The 23,394-nt window shown below is 37.6% G+C and overlaps 2 protein-coding genes across 3 annotated transcripts in view; one reads left to right on the top strand and one right to left on the bottom strand.

Moving 5' to 3' along the window:
* The window catches only part of LOC126473658 (uncharacterized Golgi apparatus membrane protein-like protein CG5021), a 73,064-nt gene extending 65,418 nt beyond the window's left edge, over positions 1-7,646 (top strand). The window contains exon 7 of one of the 2 annotated variants that reach the window (XM_050100888.1): positions 6,813-7,646. In XM_050100888.1, coding sequence (XP_049956845.1) covers positions 6,813-6,881 — 69 coding nt within the window. In that variant the 3' untranslated portion in view covers positions 6,882-7,646. The remainder of the gene's footprint in view (positions 1-6,812) is intronic. The other variant, XM_050100889.1, reaches the window with a different exon arrangement.
* Positions 7,647-13,184: 5,538 nt separating this feature from the next.
* Positions 13,185-23,394, bottom strand: part of LOC126474457 (uncharacterized) — a 124,151-nt gene continuing 113,941 nt past the window's right edge. Inside the window, exons 13-16 of the mRNA XM_050101930.1 lie at positions 20,524-20,676; positions 14,522-14,644; positions 14,336-14,437; positions 13,185-13,549 (exon numbers count right to left, since the gene is read on the bottom strand). Of these exons, the coding sequence (XP_049957887.1) occupies positions 13,421-13,549; positions 14,336-14,437; positions 14,522-14,644; positions 20,524-20,676 (507 nt within the window). The 3' untranslated portion in view covers positions 13,185-13,420. The remainder of the gene's footprint in view (positions 13,550-14,335; positions 14,438-14,521; positions 14,645-20,523; positions 20,677-23,394) is intronic.

Raw genomic sequence — 23,394 nt, 5'->3', positions numbered from 1 at the left:
CCTTGGGACCTACAGGATGCTCTCTCCGTTTACACTAATGGTTCTAAAATGTGGATGGGGTGGTACATCTCCCGCTGACCAGGACTATCAGTTGTTGCTGGGATAGCCATTAAAAGGGCCTTGTGTTTTGTTAAACAGACCCCCCCCCCCCCCCCCCGGACAGTGTTTTAATATTTAGTGGTTCAGTGAGCAGTATCCAGGCTAACCCTGTGATATCTCCTATTCATGATCTGCTCTCTGATATTAGTTGTACTACCTGCTCAGTTGTCTTACACTGGGTCCCAAGTTGTGTGTATATCCCAGGGAATGAACTGCCTGACTGTTTGGCTAGAGAAGCGATTACTCACCGAACATTCGCTTTCACCATCCCAGATGCACATTTATGAATGCATATAAGATCTCTTCATACTTGAAGATGGAACACCACCTGGTGGGCTACTGCCCCCTCTAATAACGTCCACACTGCCAAGATGATGTTGGCTGCATGCCACTCCTCCTCCTGTTGCTCCCAAAAGGAATCCACCCTCCTTTGTTACCTCTGCACTCGTCGTACTATATTAACCCACAGTTTTAGGCTCTGGTCACACAAGTGTTTTCCTTCATGCACGTTTGTGCCAGAATTCATATAGACATGATAGACCACTGTTTGTTGGACGGAGCTGACCACACAAAGCGTTTTCACATGCTGTGTGCCCACAGACTGTTGGCTGCATGCAGCATGAATGAAACCATTTTGTTTCAGATAGCACTGGAAACACATGTGAAGTGTGTCGCATTTTTATGATCTGGCTGTAAACTGAGCGGGTGAGCAGCCCCAGGTGAGCAGCCCCAGATAAAATGGTGTTCCCTGGGAAAAGTGGTGTACAGGAAGACTAAGACTGTATCACGTGTTTAGCAATGAAGTTACTTCAAGAATACATTACTCTTTATCAATAACATCCTCGTTTAAATGAACCTTCCATTTTGTAACTGACTGACTATGTATTCTCTCTTCATGAATACCAAGGACATTGCAGTTGTATGTCAACACTGTATAACATTAGGTAAAGCAGTATTGGAAATTATATTTATCAGTCTGTAATAGCTTAACTGAACAATCTGTCCACAATAAGAATTCTGAATGCGTGTTTAGTTTTCAATACTGTTATCATGAGCACTATGTGTGCAATATAAGTATAACTCAAACTGTGACAGGCTTCCCTTGCCACAGATGAGCCCTTGGGGAGCCCTTGTGTGCCCTCTGACCTGCATACCAACCCAACCCATAGACTTCCAAAATTAAAACTTTGGAGGCAACTACTTTGAGTAAGTATCTCACTTTGCATACAAAAAACACTTCTTGGTGTTACAAGGATGTAATAACTTCACTAAATGACTGCTCAGTGGAAGGGAAAGAGGTCTTGAATTGGAACTGCTGTATGGAGTTACAAGAGAACTGGATTTTGCCGTTGTAGTAAGGGCCTTAACATAACCCTTGTCCTCAAAGGCAATAAATTTAATCCACAGTGAATCTCTGCTTACTTGGCATGAGGAACATAATTGGAATCTTATAAATTAGTGCACTGTAGCAAATATGTGGGACATCTTGGACCAACATGCCAAATAGGATGGTATCTACCCTCTTTAGGTGACTTGTGTTAGTTGTTGTGGCAGAAGTGGTTAGACATTGATGTCTGCTATAATCAGAGTATTGCCGTATCATTTATTATATTGAATACTATTACTGTCATTGCTCATGGATGTGTTACACAGAATTAAGATGAAGATAAGTGTGTGTAATTAAATGATGTAGAAGAAAGGAGGTTAGGTATATGTAATATCTTGACATAAACTGATAAAGTTTGATTTATTATGCAATTAAAATGTGAAGTTATAAGTAAGTACCAGCAGTGATTAAGAAAAGATTATAGGCTTAAGCATTGTTTCCTTGATGTTCTTGACTGTTGAATTTTATCCTTTGTACTAATAAAACTTTGTTTCTTCAGGCTTTCATGAGATGAGAGTTCTTCAGTTTACCATTAACTATGCCATAATAGTCTTTGTTTCTCACTCTTTCTTCTTTGTGTCTGAAGGAGCTAACCCTTCAATATTTAGCACATATTCTATTTCCTTCAGAGATAGGATTAAGCAGTTTTAAGAAATATTGAATGGCATATTGTGAGAACCAGCACATCTGATGTAAAGTGCTGAGACACTCTGCCATTACCATCAACAGTAACACTACAGACAGTTTCAGCATGTGTCAATAGATCACTGGAATGAACTCCAGCTTTTAACAGCTAATATTTTGTGATTGGATATATAACTTTTTATGAATGTGGTAGGTTGTTTATTATAAGTAATTGTTGGTCTGATTATATCAATAATCTGAACATGCCAGTTTTGATAGCTCTACAAACATATATAATGTAACTTCTTTCCACAGTGCTTCTCACAGTTCATCCCATTGTTTGCTCCTTTTCATTTTTTCCTCAAATGACTTAAAAGACAGTTACAGTAAGGTACTGAGTACTAACTGAAACTCTCTTTATATGCCTTCATGTGCCACCAGATAGTGATAAAATGCTGCAGTTTCAAGTATGAGATTGATTTTTTTGAGAACAGGGACAGATAACAAGGGCTAAAAAGTAATGAAGTACACAACACAGCCTTGTTGTTGTTTTTGTGGTCTTCAGTCCAGAGACTGATTTGATGCAGCTCTCCATGCTACTCCATCCTGTGCAAGCTTCTTCATCTCACAGTACCTACTGCAACCAACATCCTTCTGAATCTGTTTAGTGTATTCATCTCTTGGTCTCCCGTTATGAGTTTTACACTCCATGCTGCCCTAGGAATCCCTTTATGCTTCAGAATATGTCCTACCAAGCGATTCTTCTTTCTAGTCAAGTTGTGCCACAAACTCCTCTTCTCCCAAATTCTGTTCAATACCTCCTCATTAGTTGTGTGTTCTACCCATCTAATCTTCAGCATTCTTCTGTAGCACCACATTTCGAAAGCTTCTATTCTCTTCTTGTCCAAACTATTTATCGTCCATGTTTCACTTCCATGCATGGCTACACTCCATGCAAATACTTTCAGAAACTACTTCCTGACATGTAAATCTGTACTTGATGTTAACAAATTTCTCTTCTTCCGAAACGCTTTCCTTGCCATTGCCAGTCTACATTTTATATCCTATCTACTTCGACCATCATCAGTTATTTTGCTCCCCAAATAGCAAATTTCATCTACTGCTTTAAGTGGTCATTTCCTAATCCATTTCCCTCAGCATCACCTGATTTAATTCGACTACATTCCATTATCCTCATTTTGCTTTTGTTGATGTTCATCTTATATTCTCTTTTCAAGACACTGTCCATTCCGTTCAGATGCTCTTCCATGTCCTTTGCTGTCTCTGACAGAATTACAATGTCATCAGTGAACCTCAAAGTTTTTATTTCTTCTCCATGGATTTTAATTTCTACACCAAATTTTTCTTTTGTTTCCTTTACTGCTTGCTCAGTATACAGATTGAATAACATCAGGTATAGGCTACAACCCTGTCTCACTCCCTTCCCAGCCACTGCTTCCATTTCATGTCCCTCAACTATTATAACTGCCATCTGGTTTCTGTACAAATTGTAAATAGCCTTTCGCTCCCTGTATTCTACCCCTGCCACCTTCAGAATTTGAAAGAGAGCGTTCCAGTCAACATTGTCAAAAGCTTTCTCTAAGTCTACAAATGCTAGAAACGTGGGTTTGCCTTTCCTTAATCTATTTTCTAAGATAAGTCGTAGGGTCAGTATTGCCTCACGTGTTCCAATATTTCTACGGAATCCAAACTGATCTTCCCTGAGGTCAGCTTCTACTAGTTTTTCCATTTGTCTGTAAAGAATTCATGTTAGTATTTTGCAGCCGTGGCCTATTAAACTAATAGTTCAGTAATTTTCACATCTGTCAACACCTGCTTTCTTTGGGATTGGAATTATTATATTCTTCTTGAAGTCTGAGGGTATTTAGCCTGTCTCATACATCTTGCTCACCAGATGGTAGAGTTTTGTTAGGTCTGGCTCTCCCAAGGCTATCAGTAGTTCTAATGGAATGTTGTCTACTCCTGGGGGCTTGTTTCGACTTAGGTCTTTCAGTGCTCTGTCAAACTCTTCATGCAGTATCATATCTCCCATTTCATCTTCATCTACATCCTCTTCCTTTTCCATAATATTGTCCTCAAGAACCTCGCCCTTGTATAGACCATCTGTATACTTCTTCCACCTTTCTGCTTTCCCTTCTTTGCTTAGAACTGGGTTTCCATCTGAGCTCTTGATATTCATGCAAGTGGTTCTCTTTTCTTAATTGTCCTGTAGGCAGTATCTATCTTACCCCTAGTGATATACGCCTGTACATCCTTACATAGGATTTCTACTAGCCCTCGTCTTTTTACCTACTTGATCCTCTGCTGCTTTCACTATTTCATCTCTTAAAGCTACCCATTCTTCTTCTATTGTATTTGTTTCCCCCATTCTTGTCAATCGTTCCCTAATGCTCTCTCTGAAACTCTCTACAACCTCTGGTTCTTTCAATTTACCCAGGTCCCATCTCCTTAAATTGCCACCTTTTTGCAGTTTCTTCAGTTTTAATCTACAGTTCATAACCAATAGATTGTGGTCAGATTCCACATCTACCCCTGGAAATGTCTTACAATTTAAAAACTGGTTCCTAAATCTCTGTCGTATCATTATATAATCTGTCTAACACCTTCCAGTATCTCCAGGCTTCTTCCTTGTATACAACCTTCTTTCATGATTCTTGAACCAAGTGTTAGCTATGATTAAGTTATGCTCTGTGCAAAATTCTACCAAACGGCTTCCTCTTTCATTCCTTACCCTCATTCCATATTCATCTATTACGTTTCCATCTCTTCCTTTTTCTACTATCGAATTCCAGTCACCCGTGACTATTAAATTTTTGCCTCCCTTCACTATCTGAATAATTTCTTTTATCTCATCATACATTTCATCAATTTCTTCGTAATCTGCAGAGCTAGTTGGCCTATAAACTTGTACTACAGTGGTAGGCGTGGGTTTCGTATCTCTTGGCCACAATAATGTGTTCACTATGCTGTTTGTAGTAGCTTATCCGCATTCCTATTTTTTTTTATTCATTATTAAACCAACTCCTGCATTACCCCTATTTGATTTTGCATTTATAACCCTGTATTCACCTGACCAAAAGTCTTGTTCCTCCTGACACCAAACTTCACTAATTCCCACTATATCTAACTTTAACCTATCCATTTCCTTTTTTAAATTTTCTAACTTTCCTGCCCAATTAAGGGAGCTGACATTCCACACTCTGATCCGCAGAACGCCAGTTTTCTGTCTCCTGATAACAACGTCCTCTTGAGTAGTCCCCTCCCGGAGATCTGAATGTGGGACTATTTTACCTCCGGAATATTTTACCCGAGAAGATGCCATCATCATTTAACCATACAGTAAAGCTGCATGCCCTCGGGAAAAATTACGGCTGTAGTTTCCCCTTGCTTTCAGCCGTTTGCAGTATCAGCACAGCAAGGCCGTTTTGGTTAGTGTTACAAGGCCAGATCATTCAATCATGCAACTACTGAAAAGGCTGCTGCCCCTCTTCAGGAACCACACGTTTGTCTGGCCTCTCAACAGATACCCCTCCTTTGTGGTTGCCCCTACGGTACAGCTATCTGTATCGCCGAGGCACGCAAGCCTCCCCACCAGTGGCAAGGTCTGCGGTCCATGGGGGGGAAGGAGGAACACAGCCTTAGATAAAGATATTAATGCAATGGTATTTTCTTGAGAATGAACCCGTAGGTACATTAATGTGGATCAAAACTACTGCTTTATTTTTGTGTGTTAACTTGCTGCAATATCAGAAACTTCTTAAAACTTTGCAGTGATGCAGTGCTTTGACCACCGCATGTGATTGAAGGAAGTGCTTCTGTCACATCTTCAAATATTTGAAAACTCACTTAGAACTAAGCTGATGCAGCCGCGCTCTGTTATTTTCTTGGGGAATAAGAAATTGGAATCTGAGGCAGATTTAACGACCCAATCTCTGATTTTGTCCTGAAGATCAATGCACATCAAACAAGAGATTTATGTTCATTTAAGAGAGGGTACAGAAGCAGATAACAGTGTGTGTGTGCTGGGGGGGGGGGGGGGGTGTAGGTACTGTAATTTAATGCAAATTTCCATCAAGAATTCCAACAGCATTTTATTTAAGTTTCTTTGCTGTAGTGGACAGTATCAACAAAGTGCTGGAACATATTGTTTCATTTGAACAATCACTTAAGTAAACAATCAGGTTTCTGTCCATGTTTAGGGCCACCAGTGTCTGTATGAACCCCCCCTATATCTGCATTGTAGTGATTATATCACATGGACCCAGTGGAAATGATGGTGCCATTAATGGTTAGGTCATAATCTTACAAGGATCATCACAAACTCTCCCCTCTTCATTTGACTGCTGGAGTTTTCTTTCATATCTCTTTTTCCAAAAGACCATTGTGTCAGCATACATGGGTGTATGTATTTATACAAAAAAATTCTTGTGTAGATCTTAGGTCATACATTCCTTACTCACATTGCCACCTGGAATGTGTCCTCATATATGCCATTCTTTCCTGCATTCATTGACAATCAGTTGGTCTTTTCATACCCTGTGATAACCCATGCCTCTTGGCACTCACAAATGAAATTTTTATACTGTTTCTTGCTTGTGGGTATCATTTGTTAAAAACTCAAATGTTTCTGCTACACTGAAATTTTTATTTTTTAAATAAATCTTGTACTGCTTTATTTCAGATGGCATCTCTCTTAACGAGGAGCAATCAGCGTCCAAGTAATGCACCGGGACAGACAAATGTGATTTAAATTGTTCCTCGTATATGGAAACTGAAGACTTAAATATCAAATATATTCCAAATTTTTTCTGTGTTATATTGTAGTATTTTTTAACTTATTTATATCTGACAAGTCTTCCTGTTCTTTTCAGCACAATGGTATTCTTCTCTGTACATGTCAGTTTCTTACATTCCATAACTGCTTTTGTCATTGAGAAGTTTCTTCAGAAATAACGTTGCTGCAATCCAACAAAATGGAGTATTTGCAATACTCCTATGTTCGGAAAAAGTTGGCATCAATTTTTATCCTTTATTTCTGTCATTATCAAAACAATATGATCAGTAGTGAATACCATTTATCGTTGCATGATGCATTGGAATTGTATATAATGTGACACAGTATGAGATGTAACACAGTATACTGAACAGAGACTTGAAAGGCCTCACATTGCGATGAGCTCATAATTTAATGAAAATATGTAAGTGTGTAAATTGCTTCACCACAAAATGTTATTTTGTAAGCAAAAGACCTTTTTTGTCATTACCATGACTATTTGTAAATATTGTATAAAAGAGAGTTGTGCGTCATGGTTAACATGTAATTACTTATGACTGTTCACTGTAATGTGTGATTGTATTTATGCAAACGCATAGAGAGAGAGAGAGAGAGAGAGAGAGAGAGAGATTGATTGATTGATTGATTGATTCATGGACTGTTTGATCTTCAGCATAATGCTGATATATATTTGTAAGGTTTTTTTTTCCTTGTCATACACTGTTTAATAAAAAGTTTGTCTGTAAAATATGACCTGTTTTTCATGTATACATTGTGAGGCAAAAATTGGAGATAATCACTGTTGCTGAAGAATGGAGGCAGCTGTCAGGTTCTATTTTGAAAAAGGTCAGATGACTTACAGAGAAAAAGAGGAAACTGAGAGATGAGTTTTGTCATCAATAAAGATATTTAAGATACTATCACTGTATGAAACAAAATGAGGAAATGACAGTCCACGGACTATAGCAAAGTCATCTTTAAGGAAATTTAGGAACTGACAGCTGAATCGTACTAATGGAAGAATGTTCATCGCCAAACTTCTGATGATACTCCCAGAAGTACATGTATACTGTTAGTAATAACCAGAATATGCTACGGCTCCAATGTTGGAAGTTAAATCCCTGAGGCTCTGCTGTCTCAAATCCCAGATGCTATGCCCTCCACAGGATGAGGGCGTGTGATACTATTGATAATTCTACATTAAGCATCATTACTCCTCATTTGAATTTCAACAGTTCCACTATTTGCTAGAAGTGAGTTCCATCATATTTCTCTGCATTCAGTAATACAGCAGTATTACAGCACAGTCTGCTTGCGCAGTAAATGCTGATCGGGATAAATACAAGTGTATAAGACCTAATGCTCACATTGAAGTAGATCATACTATACACCTTACGGCGTGAAGTTCAGTATCTGAAAGTTTTTAAGAGTTTATGGAAATATGGATTTCAGTTTACATTTTTAAAGAAGTAATAGCAATGTGGTTAACTTAGGTATAACATTACAATTATGAATTATTGCTGTACAGATAATTTAGTGCTAGTATTTAGATACCTCTAGTACACAATGTTATTAATTAGTAGCCTCAATGCGAGAGGACTAGTTAGACTGGAGCGTTTGTTTTTGTAAATGATATTTCAAATGTTGAAATATTTTGTAGCTGTGGACATGACAAAACATTTTGTTAACACTGATGCTCTTTTTATGATATGTTAAGGGTCGTGCACTTTTTGGTCAGCAAACAGAAAGATGACTTTTTCAATCACCATACTCAACAAAACTGGCTCCCTGTGACATTTTCCAATACCTTAGACTGGCAAGAGACCTGAAAGGGAAATGTTTTCCTGTCGTAGAAAAGATAAACAAAAATCTGACAGTGAAAATCTTGCACTGGTGCCTAGTATTTATGCGAGAATTCAGCCAAGTAAATACAGGGTGTTTCAAAATGAATATACAGGTTTTAATGCCTTGCAGCATTTATTACATTCAACTTAAAATACATCGAATGCAAGAGGATCTCAGACAGTTTTCCATGCAAGTGTTCAATGTGAGCACCATTGAGTCGATAGGCGAATTCATCCCAAACATTGATTAGTATGTCTGGAGAAATTGTTACAACAGTGCTGTTTCTAAGGTCGCATGGATCAGCTGATAGCAGAGACACATATACTCGATACTTCATTAATTCCCAAAGAGAAAAATTGCATGATGTAAGATTGTGTGTCAAAATTGAGGTCATGCAAAACGAGCTCCGTCATCCGGCCACTTGCGGCCAATTGAGCGGTCGGGTACAGAGTCATTTAACCAGTTGTGTACTGAGTTATACCAGTGAGAAGGCGCACCATTTTGCTGCTGGGTCAAGTTCTGTTGAAGCTTCTTGTAACTGAGGAAAGAGCCATAGTTGTAGCTTATGAACATAAGAAACACCAGTTATTTGCTTCATTGACAAAGAAAGGCCTATAAACTTTCTGCATGGATATGGCACAAAAAAAAAAAAAAAAAAAAAAAATAATTCAATTTAGGGTAGTCTCATTGCAAGTATACCATCTCGTCAGGATTTGCTGACCCGCAGATGCGCACATAATGTGTTTCTCATTTCCACTTAAGTGAAATATCGATTCATCACTGAAGACAAAAATTTTCATTGTCATGCAGCAACATTTCGTTTGCAATGTTGGCACATAAATCATAGTCTGTAGGCTGTAGAGCTCTTAACAACTGCAAATGGTAAGGACATAATTACAAGCATTTCCTTAAGTCTCCACAGAGACACCACTGGAACTACACTCACTCGGTCAGCAAGTTCTTCAGTCACTCTTTGTCCTTCCGTATTCTTCCCTTTGCACACAGGTATACTGACAAAACTGAGTTGCTCTTTCATTTGATGTATTATTTATAATTTTAAGTTGAATGTAATAAATGCTACAAAGCCTTAAAACCTGTATATTCATTTTGAAACACCCTGTATTTAAGGCTTTGAAGTATATTACATTTAAGGTTTCTCTTGCTTGCACCCAGTCAATAGAACACTGACATACTGTTGGTGTCAGTGGAAGTACGTATGTATCTGCATTTGTACAATAAGCAGTGAGTCTCTCAAGAGCAAGAAGCCATATGAAGTTAGAAATACTTGTGTAGAAGATATAGAAAACTTTTTTCCTTCCTTGGATCTTTCTACACCATGTTTTTTGTTAAGAAGAAACTAAGTAAAGCCATGAGATAGAAGTCTGTTGTCTTGCCATTTCCGTTCTTGGGCCACCTTCCTGACTGACAGTACAGAGAATAAGGTAACCATTAAATGCATGGTGTATAATTAATTTCAGACCATTAGAACTGGTAAGTGTTAGTGCAGGCAAGGCTGTTGAGATACTCGCCAGGAGATAGGTCCTCTCCAATTAGACATACACATTCTTAGCACTGGATTCTCAGTGGAAAAGTGCTTTATGTGGCAGAATAGTTGGCCTGTGTCAAATGTGTAACTTGTTTGCCTCATGTAAGGCTGGTTTATTTACAACTGTATTCCACATGTTTGTATGCTACTCAAGGATAGTATAATACTCTTGAGCAATGAAGCTACAAGTTCTCCAATATTAGTATATGTACCAGTACTTTTTGATGAATTCGAAGAATTTTACTGAAAAACACACATCAGCAATGTTCAGTTGTGTAGCATCAGCTATATTTCTTATGTTGCATAAACTTTAACCTACTGCCATAGCTAAAATTGCTAACACACACCTGTGAGGTGGTGTTCGACTCTGAGCTAAACCTGTTTGAATCTTGGTGGCATATGAAATTTTCATTGCTGGTATTTGGCCAGCAAGGAGAGGAGATATGGTGGCATGAAGTTTCAGATCACCAGTCTGTGTGCCAATGTCCTGGGTTAAAACTCCAATCCTCTCCACAGTGTCTCTTAAAAGTGAGGGCATTTGACAGTGTCAGTGATGATCCGTGTGTCAGATGGGGACTTTAAGGTCAGCGGCCCTGTTGGTGCTATTCGTGAGGTGTAGAGTATGTGCCTGGCACTGCATTTCACTCTCTCCCTTTCTTTCATCCATAATAACACAAACCCGACAACATACTGTACAATCACTCGTCACAGTCATCCACGTGACACATACACTCTTGACACTTCATAACAGGTCGGAGGAAGGCAATGGCAAAACAATTCCACTGGGACCTCACTATGAGCAGCGGTGTGGAATTCCTGGATCTACATTCCCCGAGTATGAGATTATTTCATTATTATAGACTATTTGCAACTTTTTCCACAAATTTCCTTTAACATTTTTAGTGTGGCATTGTCATTCATTCCTGGAATAATACATTGTTTTCCAATTTTACTGCAGATATCTGTATTTATTTGTGACCATCGTCTTCAAAATCTTTTTATTTTCCAATTTTTTATTCTTCTCATTATTGCTCATTCACAATCTGTATACATTTTCCAATGTTCTGTAATTTCCTCCTTGCCTGCATATTATTACTATTCAATATTTATCGAAGACACAGTATTTTCTTGCATTTTTATCCATTTTTTCAACCTTGTTCTTACTTTTGGGTACATTGTTACTGTGTTCTCGATCTACGCAAATTTATTTTACAGCCAGTCATCTAAATCTTCTTTTTTTACTTCTTTTCCCAGTGTTTTATGATTTATTCTTTCTTCCAGCACACTAAGGACTTGTCTCTCCTGCAAATGATTTGTATTACATGCAAAATGTGTTTCGTATTTCATTAATGCTAGTTTTGTTAGCTCATCTACTTTTATTCCCAGTTAATTGTATTTTTAATATGCTCTTAAGCATCTGTTTTGACCTTAATTTAAAATGAGATCCTTTCTATCTCTGGTTTCCATATTGTTTGTTCTTGACACATATGGCTATCCATTACAAGTTTAAGACATCAATAAATATTGCTTTTTGGTCAAATTTAGCTTTTTTATCAGTCCTCTTTTTCATAGTGTGTAATTGTACACACAACAAACCAAAAATCATATCTTTCAAAACATCAAACTTCGTTTAGACCTAAAATGCTATGCTGTCAGTCTTAATGGTGGACAAACAGAAAAAGAGTGAAGATGCCTATAAACTATTTAACTTTTATTATGCTTCAAAGCTATGGAGAACTATTCCTCTCCCCCACTTCTCTCCCTTCCATCTCTATCATCCTCTCTTCATCCCCCCCTCCCCCGTCTATCTTTCTTCCTCCCCCTCCCATCTTTGTCAGCCCCCCTCCATACACCCCTCCCCCCCCCCCCAAAAAAAGTCATATGGTTATGTGTACTTATGCTATAGCCATACCAACAACATTTGTGTTCTGATAATAATTCATAGTTTCGAAGAATAGTGGAATTTCAGCAGTTAAAGGAGCTTCTCCATTAGATTTGCACACCCATCTACCACCCAGTACTTGACTGTCAGTTTGAATGGTGCTCTGTCCTCTTAGCATACTTCGATATTTTTCTTCATGACTTACTATTGATACTGCCATTTTATTAATACACTGTTAATCTTTTTCACCTACTTGGATTTGTAGTTTTAATTCAAGTTTTTTGATTAATTCGTAGATCATCCTCTAATGCTTTATGTCTTTTGGTTTTAGTTATGGACGACTTTGTGAAATCTTATAAAAAGTTTGATTTCTGTTGTGGCCTTTCATCTCTTTCCAGAGTTTGTACATGTTTTTTTTATGTAGAATTCTGCTTCTACCAATTTGTGAGCAGATTTTTCTCTTTTTAAAATTTTGGTTATGTAAAATGCAGTGGAGTCACTGTAGGATTACATACTTTAGTTGAGTCAGTCAATAACTCCTTTATGTTTTCTTTACTACTGAGCATTACTATTACCACATACTATCCTATTTTGTGCTTTGATTACCCCCGATTTATTACCTTTTACACCCAGATTTAATTTTAGCAGTTATATTTTTTACTTGTTTGGATTGTTTGCTGTGTATCAATGTGTGAAATGCTAAGTATCTCATTAGACATACTTACAGTTTGAAATCATGTCAATTTACAGACCTTTATTGTTAGCTGGGATCATATTACTGTCTATTTTCACAAATATTTTTGTTGACTACTGGAATGCTTTAAATGGCACATATCAATTTGGGGGCAGCTTTTCTTTTAAAATAGTTTCTTTGGGCAAAGAATGGGGGGAATTTTTTTATTTGTAGATATCTAACATTTAGTCTAGAGAAATGGACAGTTCTCTCCGCAGATTAAAAAAAGGCTTCAAACTAAACTATGTAGATAAAGCGTAAAAGTGAAAGATATTTTGAATATTATAAATTTATTTTCATTGTACTCATCTATACATATGTAACTTACATGCTTTGTACATCATTTTTCAGAAAAGTGGAAAGTAGCTTACAACAAGTTATTTGTCTATTTATAAGATAGGAAGGAATACATATGCATTAACAGCACAGAAAAAAAATCCCATAACGGCATTTCATTTCTGAAAACCGGTGCCAAATATCACAGCAGACAGTGTTGACTGTTGTTGCACCTAGTCCCGTGCAACCATTCCATTTATGATGTTAGCCAGGGCATTTCTCCTTCGTCTCCAGGAGCCAAGCCCTTGGGCATGGCATTGTAGTGTCCTGTACCATGTCTTTGTTCTTTCCCCATCCTCACCCTGGGGAGTAAGAAAAATAAATTATTTATCAATAAATTTTTATCAGCTGGTCTACAGACATTACAAATTTCTAAAGTATGCCATTTCCCTGAGGAGGCTGTTGTTTTACTTAATTATTTAGCTATTAGCTAATCTAACAAACTACATCACAATTAACGCTGGTGTACTGTTACATTCCACACATCACTAAGAGAAAAAAACATGACGTCTCTAGTAAGAATTTCACACAGCCATCGTAGCTATGGGCACAACTATCACAGATGTGAAGTCCATATGTCACTGTTCCATAGAGCACAACGTATTTTAAATTGTTATTCATGCCATGCTAATGGATTCTATTGTGTTATGTGTACTGGTACACAGTTGCTGGAAGGATCCACTCTTTCAATTTAACATATGGATTTAACATCTGTGATAGTTACAGGCATGCTTGTACCTACTACAGTTGTGTGTAACTTGTATTAGAAATGCCTTCATATGTTACTTTTTTTCATGAACTGGTGTGTGGAATGTAACATGATATAAAGATAACAATTTTTATTGTGAAATAAAAGGGCCAGAAGTTACACTTCATTTCATTATTTAGTAATAAGCTTATTTTAAAAATAAAAGAACGGGCTACAGAGGAAAAAAAACTTCCTTTAAGCTATTTAGCTGTAAGTGATCCTTACTTCTTACAGTGAAATGCCCGATGAAACATTTTTCTGTGGAACCATTTTTTATACAGTCACATTCAATATGAAATTTTGTCAAATGAAATACATGGTAATGGACGAAGTTACTTGCCTTGAAAATATAGGTTTCCTTAGATGCCAATTCTTGCACTTCAAAGTAGTCTTCCCAATCAGTCTCACAACATACTATGCACTTGTCAAGGAACAGGGGATCCTGCCAAAAGAGAAAGACTGTTTTAGAGCTTGAACTAGAAGTTATAAAATTTTTATTAATTTTTCTGTGAAACAGTTGACTCACCCTTAATAACGAATATCTGCCACTCTTCTCTCTGACAAGTAACAAGGTGGCTTCACGAACCCCAGTCTTGCGGGGAAACATCAATAAATCATCAGGAGGCTCAATTTGATATTCTTCAGATAGCTGCAACACAAATGCATATAAAATGGTTAAGATTCAGATGTTACCTTTGACAAGGAAAGCAATTTTACAATAATTCATGTTAAAATTCAGGAAAGGCAGTATGGAACAGTATCTTTCGTTTACAAAATACTGTTCTTATTAGGACGATACAAATAATATAAATGAAGGATGTCCAAGAAGTGAGCCTCCATATAACATGATCAGTAAAAGAAATTTTAAAAAAATGGTTCTATCATAGTAAGTTATGCTAAATTGAATATTTACAATATGAACTGCACAATGCTATTCTCTCACTGGTCCATCCTGTTCTTCCCCCCAGTGGTTATTGTGGTATCGAGGTAGTATTTTATGTGCAGCCCAGAAATACTCGTCTTTGAATGTGGTACAGGTAAGCTAAAAGGCTGGACACCTCTGACAAAAATAACTTGTCATGACATTAAGCAGTTACATCAAACAAATTATATACTATACACAGTCATTGTTCAGTAAAGTTTGAGGTTTAATATTTCAGTATAACTGTGGAATTTTTTTTTAATTGCGGGAAACGGTGTATATTGAAGTCATCAGGCCAGTGGCGATGCAGCAGAGGCACCAGCTGTGACTACAGGCAGCCACACATCATTCAATGTGTTTAATACACGCATAAAAAAAGGTTTTGCATCACCCTGGTTCCCAGAACTCCTGAAGATAGATGTTGACTGTGGATACTGTGTCACAGACATAGTCCCTTTGACTGTTCAGAGATGTCACTAAACCGCCCAAAGATGTAAACAACCACGCATGAGCAGCGCCTATTAGACGGAGAGGGTCTGGGAGCTGATCAGTTCCAGTCATTCCAAGGGAAGTGTCCAGGCATCTCAGAGTGAACCAAAGTGATGTCGTTTCGACATGAAGGGGATACAGAGAGACAGGAACTGTCGATGACGTGCCTCACTCAGCTGAGTGTTGCATTTGCCTTCAACCAGACATTCGTTGGAGACGTGTTTGGAGAAAACCCGATTCCCTGATGTTTTGGGGTGGCATTACGTGGGGCCAACGTACGCCGCTGGTGGTCCCAGAAGACAGCGTAATGGCTGTACAATATGTGAATGCCATCCTCCGACCAATAGTGCAACCATATTGGCAGAATGTTGCGAGGCATTTGTCTTCATGGATGACAATTTGCGCCCCCATCGTGCACATATTGTGAATGACTTCCTTCAGGATAATGACATTGCTCGACTAGAGTGGTCAGCATGTTCTCCAGACCAGACATGAACCCTATCAAAAATGCGTGGGATAGATTGAAAAGGGCTGTTTATGGGCAACGTGAGCCACCAACCACTCTGAGGGATCCACGCCGAATCGCCATTGATGAGTGGGACAATCTGGACCAACAGTTCCTTGATGAACTTGTGGATAGCATGCTATGACAAATACAGGCATGCCTCAATGCAAGAGGATGTGCTGCTGGGTATTAGAGGTAACGGTGTGTACAGCAATCCGGACCACCACCTCTAAAGGTCTCATTGTGTGGTGGTACAACATGCAATGTGTGGTTTTCATGAGCAAAAAAAGGGCGGAAATGATGTTTATGTTAATCTCTTTTCCAATTTTCTGTACAGGTTCCGGAACTCTTGGAACCAAGGTGATGCAAAATTTTTTTTGATGTGTGCATTAAATCTCTCACACTTTATCTTAAAAGACTAACATTGCAAACTCAACATAATTCAAAATTTCATTATTGTACCTGATTCAAAAGAAAAGTCTACTTTCATAATCATACAGGGTGAGTCAGAAAGAATGTCCCTTTTTAGTTGGCCGTTGTGACTGTGGGTGCATGCAACGGTAGCCAGTGACATGCTAGCAGGATTTATTTATTTATTTATTTGTCCAGATAAATCTCTTTTTAAGTACATATATTGTACACAGGATATTGGACAGAAAAACCTTTTTAGCTATTGGATTTTCAAATGTCAAACATACATTTTATAAATTTTTATGACAAATTGGATTTCTACAATTAATAATTACAAATTTTTGAAATACTGTATATTTATAACTTATTTCTACAATTAAAGATACAAATTACATTTTTTTCTTGCATAAGATACTGTGAGATTGAATAGTAGCAGTTTTTCAGAAGGTAGGATGTCACAGACTTTTTAAAGCTTTGTAGTTCAGTAAGAGATTTTATATGTCTTGGTAATCTGTTGTAAAGTTTTGTTCCTGCATGATATACACCTTTTTGGCATAATGTGGTGTTACAATGATTAACATGTATGTCATTGTCTGACCTGGTACTGTAATCATGGACAGTTTTGTTTTGAGGAAAAAGGTTTTCTTTTCTCAGTATGCCTTTTTTGACATGCGTGACTATTTCCAGTATATAAATACAGGGAAGGGGTAGGATCTTTAGATCTTTAAAGAAAGGTTTGCATGATTTTCTGCTGCTTACTTGTTTCATTATTCTTATAATTGCCTTTTGTTTCCTGAAAACTTTTATGGCCTGATGTATATTTCCCCAGAAAATGATACCGTACTTCAGTATTGAATGTACACGAGCAAAGTATACAGCCCTAACTGTTTCTGCACTAGTACTGTTGCAGAGAATTCTTACCACATAGCTCATTTTTGCTAGTTTTGAATTTAGGGCTGTGATATGAGTGTTCCATTTAAGATTTTCCTGGATATGAATCCCAAGAAATTTAGTTCCATTTATAGCACTAATGTTTTGGCTACCTAGACATATTACAGGTTGTGCTGGATTTTTATTTTGATCAGTGTGGAAATTCATGAGTACCGTTTTTTCGGGATTAACTATTAGCCTGTTTCTGGAAAACCATTCAGACACTCCTTTTGTAATATCTTTTGCAGATGCAGTAAGATTTTCTTCATTATTCCCTTCAATCAATAGAATGGTGTCATCTGCAAACAGTACTGGTTCAGAATCCCCAACGTGTGATTCCACATGGTTCTGAAAGGTGTACCTGGAGTTCATTTCCTTCCATGTACTTAATTTCAGTTACCTGAGAGCGATATTCCAAATATGATTTAATCCAATGATTTGGCACACCTCTTACACCATACCATTCGACCTTCCTCAGGAGTATAGAATGATCAATCACATCAAAAGCTTTTGTTAGGTCCAAGAATAAACGTGAGATATTTCTGTGATTGTCCACTGCATTTAAAACATGGTTTATCAGATTGAAAGTGGCAGTTTCAATTGATCTCTGTGGTCTGAAGCCATGTTGACATCCAGAAATAATATTATTCTTGTCGAAGAATATAATTAGTTTTGAAAGGAACACTTTTTCAATAATTTTCAAAAACCCTGACAATAGGGACACAGGCCTGTAGTTAACCATACATTGATGATCACCTTTTTTTTATATAGGGGTATTACTTTTGCCATTTTCAGTTGCTGAGGGAAGAACCACATGATAAGGATGAATTGCATATGTCCAATAAAGGTGAAAGTATTTGTCTTGCTGTTATTTCATAATATAATCTGGAATATCATCAATACCAGTTGAATACTTACTCTTCAGTGAATTAATGGTATTTAGGAGCTCTGTTGGGCTTACTGGACTGAGGAACATGGATATATTATTTATTTCAATAGGGAGTGGAAAATTCAGTTATGATGGACACTTTGAGTGTGCAAGACTCTGTCCATGTGTTTGAGTTTTACATTGAAACGAAGTCAATAGTAATGATGCTTCTGCAGATTAAACCATCGCAAGTCATTCCGGATGGCCATACCAAACGTCATTGGTGAGCTATGTGATGAACGTATGGGTCAGTGCATTGTAGCAACTCTCCTGGACAGTCCTGAAATGTGAGGATATGGGAGTACCTTGACCATGAATAGGCACCAGTTCAAACAAGTCCTCAATGAACACTCCACCACAGATTACAGATGTGGCAGCTATGGCAGTGTATGGTACACTTTACACCTAAATTTGCAAGCATGGTCTTACAAGCCACAGGTAGTGCAACACTTAAAACCCACTTACAAGATTTGGTTTTGTGACACATTTTTGGAAATATGGGCTGATAATCTAGGAATTGTTGAGAGCTTGATGATGACTGATGAGTCCCACTTCGTATTGTCAGGAGCAGTTGAGAAGCAGACTGCCATTTTTGGGACACTGAGATTGTACAGCAAGTCCACAAAAAGGTGTTACACAGCCCAAAATTACTGTGACTTCTGAGTGACATGTGTCTATCATTCAGAATTTTGTCACCCCTGTACAACAGCAGCATCCCTGCAGAATTATGTGGCATCAACAGTATGGTGCAACAGCACACACTGCCCATCTGTCAATGGACAAATTGCTTGAACAGTTTCCTAGATGTCTCATCTCCTGTTTTGTTGATGTGGCTTCCACGGTCTGATGGCTCCTGTTTTGTTGATGTGGCTCCCACAGTCTGATGGCTCCTGATTTATTCCTCTTTGTTTATCTTAAGTCCAGAGTGTGTGAAAGCCACCCTGAAAACCTCCAAGCACTGGAGGTCAACACCTGTAGAAAAGTTGATGGTATTCCTATTGCTGTACTGGAGAACATTTTGTGTAGCAGCTTCATAGCTCATGTACATTTGAGTGCTCAGATAAAGGTGGTGCTTATCTGAGTGATGTGATCATTTAGAAGTCAGTGCTACATAATGCATGAAACTCCAAAGGCTCACTAACACATCTGCATTTGTGAATCATGAAGCCCTATGTTAACAAAGTTTTTGTATACCATGAGAACATTTTGTTTCCCCACAAACTATTACGTTCAGTATTTATATGAATATGACATGACTGGCAGTTGTGACTCATACATATTGTATTCACAAGATACTTGTGCTCTGTGTTTTGTGAAACCCACAATTTCTAAATTTCTGAACATATAAAGCAGTTGCCGATCTTTGCACCACTCAGAATTTAAAAAAAAAAAAAAAAAAAAAAATCAGCTGGATACCAGTACAGCTTTTCTTTGGTAGTACTTCATTATAGATAACACCATCATCAGCAAAAAGGCTAATGTTACTTGTAATATTATCTGCCAGGTCATTTATATACAACATGAGCAGTAATTATTTCAACACAGTTCTGTGGGGAACATCTGAAGTTACTTCTACATCTCTAGATGGCTAGGAATTGAAGATAAACAGGTGAATTCTGCTGCTGAAGTAAAATGGAAAAACAGTGCCGATAAAGCAGGGCAATTTCCATCTCTCATGGACATCCCGTGCCGAAAAATAAGACCATAACACAGATAAATTCAAGTTAACACAAATACATAAGCCTGTGATCTCAACAGCAATAGTGCATTTACATTTAATCCTGCCCTCAACTCTCCAGTCCTATATACAAGTAGTGTAGTACCAATGTAATGGGTAAGGGAAGAGAAAATGACCTGTGTGTCCCTAGCAGTAATATATCTGCCACCAAAATCAAGGAAAATGTGTCCATAGTCACAGGGTCATGGAATAGTGTGATGACCGTTCTATTAAAAAAGATACAAATTTTGAAGTGGTGTTTGTCATCTACTTTCTAGCACACATTTTAACCATGCACCTGCCAGCCATCCTCATGGGACTCAGTTTGAGATGATTGGCAAGTGCCCAGTTGAAATATTGTGCATGGAAATAGACGGCAACTGGTCACAATCTTGAAATGTTTGGTGTTCAGTATGCTGTGAAGATGTCAAGATATTTAACACTGTTATCATAATGTGTATCCTAAGATGGTAGGTGAGATGCTAAGTGCACATGGGCAGCAAATTGGCACAAGTAATGATGCATTATATGCAACTGTACATTCGTATAAATTATATTAGTGTAGTGTGGTTTTGTAAACTACTACTACAAGTATTTTTTAGATAAAAACACTATCCTCTAATTACCTTTCCTTTGGTAACTAGAAGAGCATTGATAGGATTCAGTTTGATTGTTCGGCCTTTTCTCCAATTATTGTCTGTAGGATTTGTGTATAAAAGCTTTCCTTCCATGGAAAATGTTGCTTCTTCATGGTTCCACTCCAACACTTCAAGAGCCATCTAGAAAACACAGAAATATTTGTTATGAGAACTCTGAGTTGAGGCACAAAAAATGAACTGGAAGAAATCCAAGTATAATTAAAAAGTGCCACTGATCATTTCAACTACCTAGGAGCATGCAATTTTACTGTCTTTTACATGCTTTTGGAAACTGATGAGAATTTAACCGCAAATTTCTCTCACTGACATGCTGCTGCTATAGAGAAGATAGGAACAACTCTGTCTATAAAAATTACTGTAACATTTTCATACTAGTGTAAGTGATAACACTGTTTAAAAACTTTTAATACAGTCTGAATGAGAAACTAAACAATTAAAATTTTATAAGCTGTAAGCAAAAACTATAACTATAGCAGTTATTACTGGAAGATAATATGAACATCATACTAATAGGTGTCAAGAAGTAAACAACAAGCAAACTTACTATGAGTTACAGAGGTGGAGGAGGAATAGAAAACACATGGGTAAAACAGCAGAGAAATGACAAGTTTTTCAGAACTAATGATCCTGATGGGAGCAAGAGAGTATTTCAGATCTTTGTCAAGGGCATACATTTCTCTGTATTCCGTCTTTAGACATGTTTGGTGAAATTTTACGACAAAATGAATACTGTGAACAAAAGTATTTTTTAATATTTTTACAAATGCAGTCACATAAGAAATAAGAGGAGCTATAAAGCAATGACAATTTGTAAAATCGAGAGTCTACAAGAGATGCCTACAGTTTAGGGGCTGATAAGAGTAACAGAGGAAGTAAATTAACTATATTTCTCAAGTAAGAAAAAAATAAAGGATTACATAAATACTCAGAGTAGATACAGTACTGCATGGCAACTTACTTTCTTAGTGAAACATGTTATTGCACACAAAACCTGGTAATCAATAATCTGCTATGTGATTACACTATCAGTCAGCAGTTGAACTGCATACCTATATGGCATGAAAGCACAAATTAAACAAATGTAGCCAAATATTTTCTTGCCACTCTTCTTCGATGTATGGGAATGTTACTTCAGTAAGCAACAGAAATCTAGTCTGCATATCCAGACATTATTTTGGGGCAAACAATCAGAGAGCATATGGCATGTACATCTGTTATTTAATATGAAAATATCTCAGTTGCTAATGTCTTCACAATTATTTTTTATACACATCTTGTAAAACTACTCATCAAATAACACATTTTTATTTTTTGTCATTCTTAGCTGTCTTATTCTCCATACCAGCAGAAGTAAAATAACAACATTGCTGATCATCATCCATTTGATTGATTAGATACACTGAAAACTAGCCTTTTGTCTGCTAACAGAGACTCGAACATTCATAAAATTTAGATTTTGGTGTGCCACAGATGTTTCTCCAATTACATCTGATAACAAAAGAGTACCCACATAAGATCTGCATTCATCACATATAATTTACATGGCATGAAGGAAAGGTGAGTAAAAAATTTCAATCTCTGTCTTTTATTAAGAATGACAAAAGCCCAGCCAAAGAATAAACACTGACAGTGCATTTTAAAGTTTACATAGTAAACTCTGGAAATCAAATTGGACGTTATCCCATAAAGCTAATAGATCCAACTGAACATGAAATTGTATTGTAAAAATATCCCACTTTACTAAGTATACTACATATGCACTTGTATTACATGATTGTCAGGAGGTTCATGTAGTTATAACAGGATCTGTATTGTTCACTGCATGAGTACCTCTTTCATATGGGCCAGTATGTTCAAACCATTTAATTTATTCTATTTGAAATAGTAGCAGTCTTCATGTATCTTTAATACGAGGGCGGTTCAGAAAGTAACCTCCGATTGGTCACAGTGCGGGTTGTGGGGGGAGTAGCGACGCCATCTGTGCGTTCACGCACTCAACAGGTCAGTCGGCATCAAGCCGTGGTCGAGTGAACGTCGTACCTGCGCTAGTTTAGTTTTGGTGGCAGTTTGAAATGTGTGCTGCAATAGAAAACTCCGCCAAATGTGAAGTGCGTGCTGTCATAAGGTTTTTTACAGCCAAAGGATATTCTGCAGCAGCTATTCATCGTGAGCTTTGTGCCGTGTACGGACCAAGAGTTATGAGTGAAGGAGTTGTCCGTGAATGGGTACGTTTATTTAAAAGTGGACGAGAAAACGTTCATGATGAAGAGAGGAGTGGTAGACCATCATTGGTGACTGACGAACTCGTTCAGACAGTTGATGCAAAAGTTCGTGAAAATCGACGTTTCTCAATGTCGGAGTTGTCTACTGGTTTTCCACAGATTTCTAAGACACTCTTGTACGAGATAGTGACAGCAAGATTGGGTTACCATAAGTTCTGTGCACGATGGGTGCCCAAAATTCTTACCAACCACCACAAAACTCAAAGAATGGCCTCTGCATTAGACTTTCTGTCACGTTATGAGGACGAAGGAGAACCATTGTTAAACAGAATCGTGACCGGTGACGAAACCTGGATTAAGTTCGTGAACCCTGAGACAAAAGAACAATCAAAGATGTGGGCACATTCAAATTCGCCTACCAAACCAAGAAAAGCCTCGCAAGATTTTTCTGCCAGAAAACTGATGGCAACGGTGTTTTGGGATGCCAAAGGGGTGTTGTTGGTTGAATTCATGGATCGTGGTACGACCATTAATCAAGACGTGTACTGTGAAACAATAAAAAAGTTACGACGGGCTATACAGAACAAACGCCGTGGTATGCTGACTTCCGGTATCG

This window comes from Schistocerca serialis, chromosome 4, assembly GCF_023864345.2.
Source record: "Schistocerca serialis cubense isolate TAMUIC-IGC-003099 chromosome 4, iqSchSeri2.2, whole genome shotgun sequence".
NCBI lineage: Eukaryota > Metazoa > Arthropoda > Insecta > Orthoptera > Acrididae > Schistocerca > Schistocerca serialis.
The sequence above is the reverse complement of the archived record's forward strand: the minus strand, read 5'-3'. Positions and strand labels throughout refer to the sequence as shown.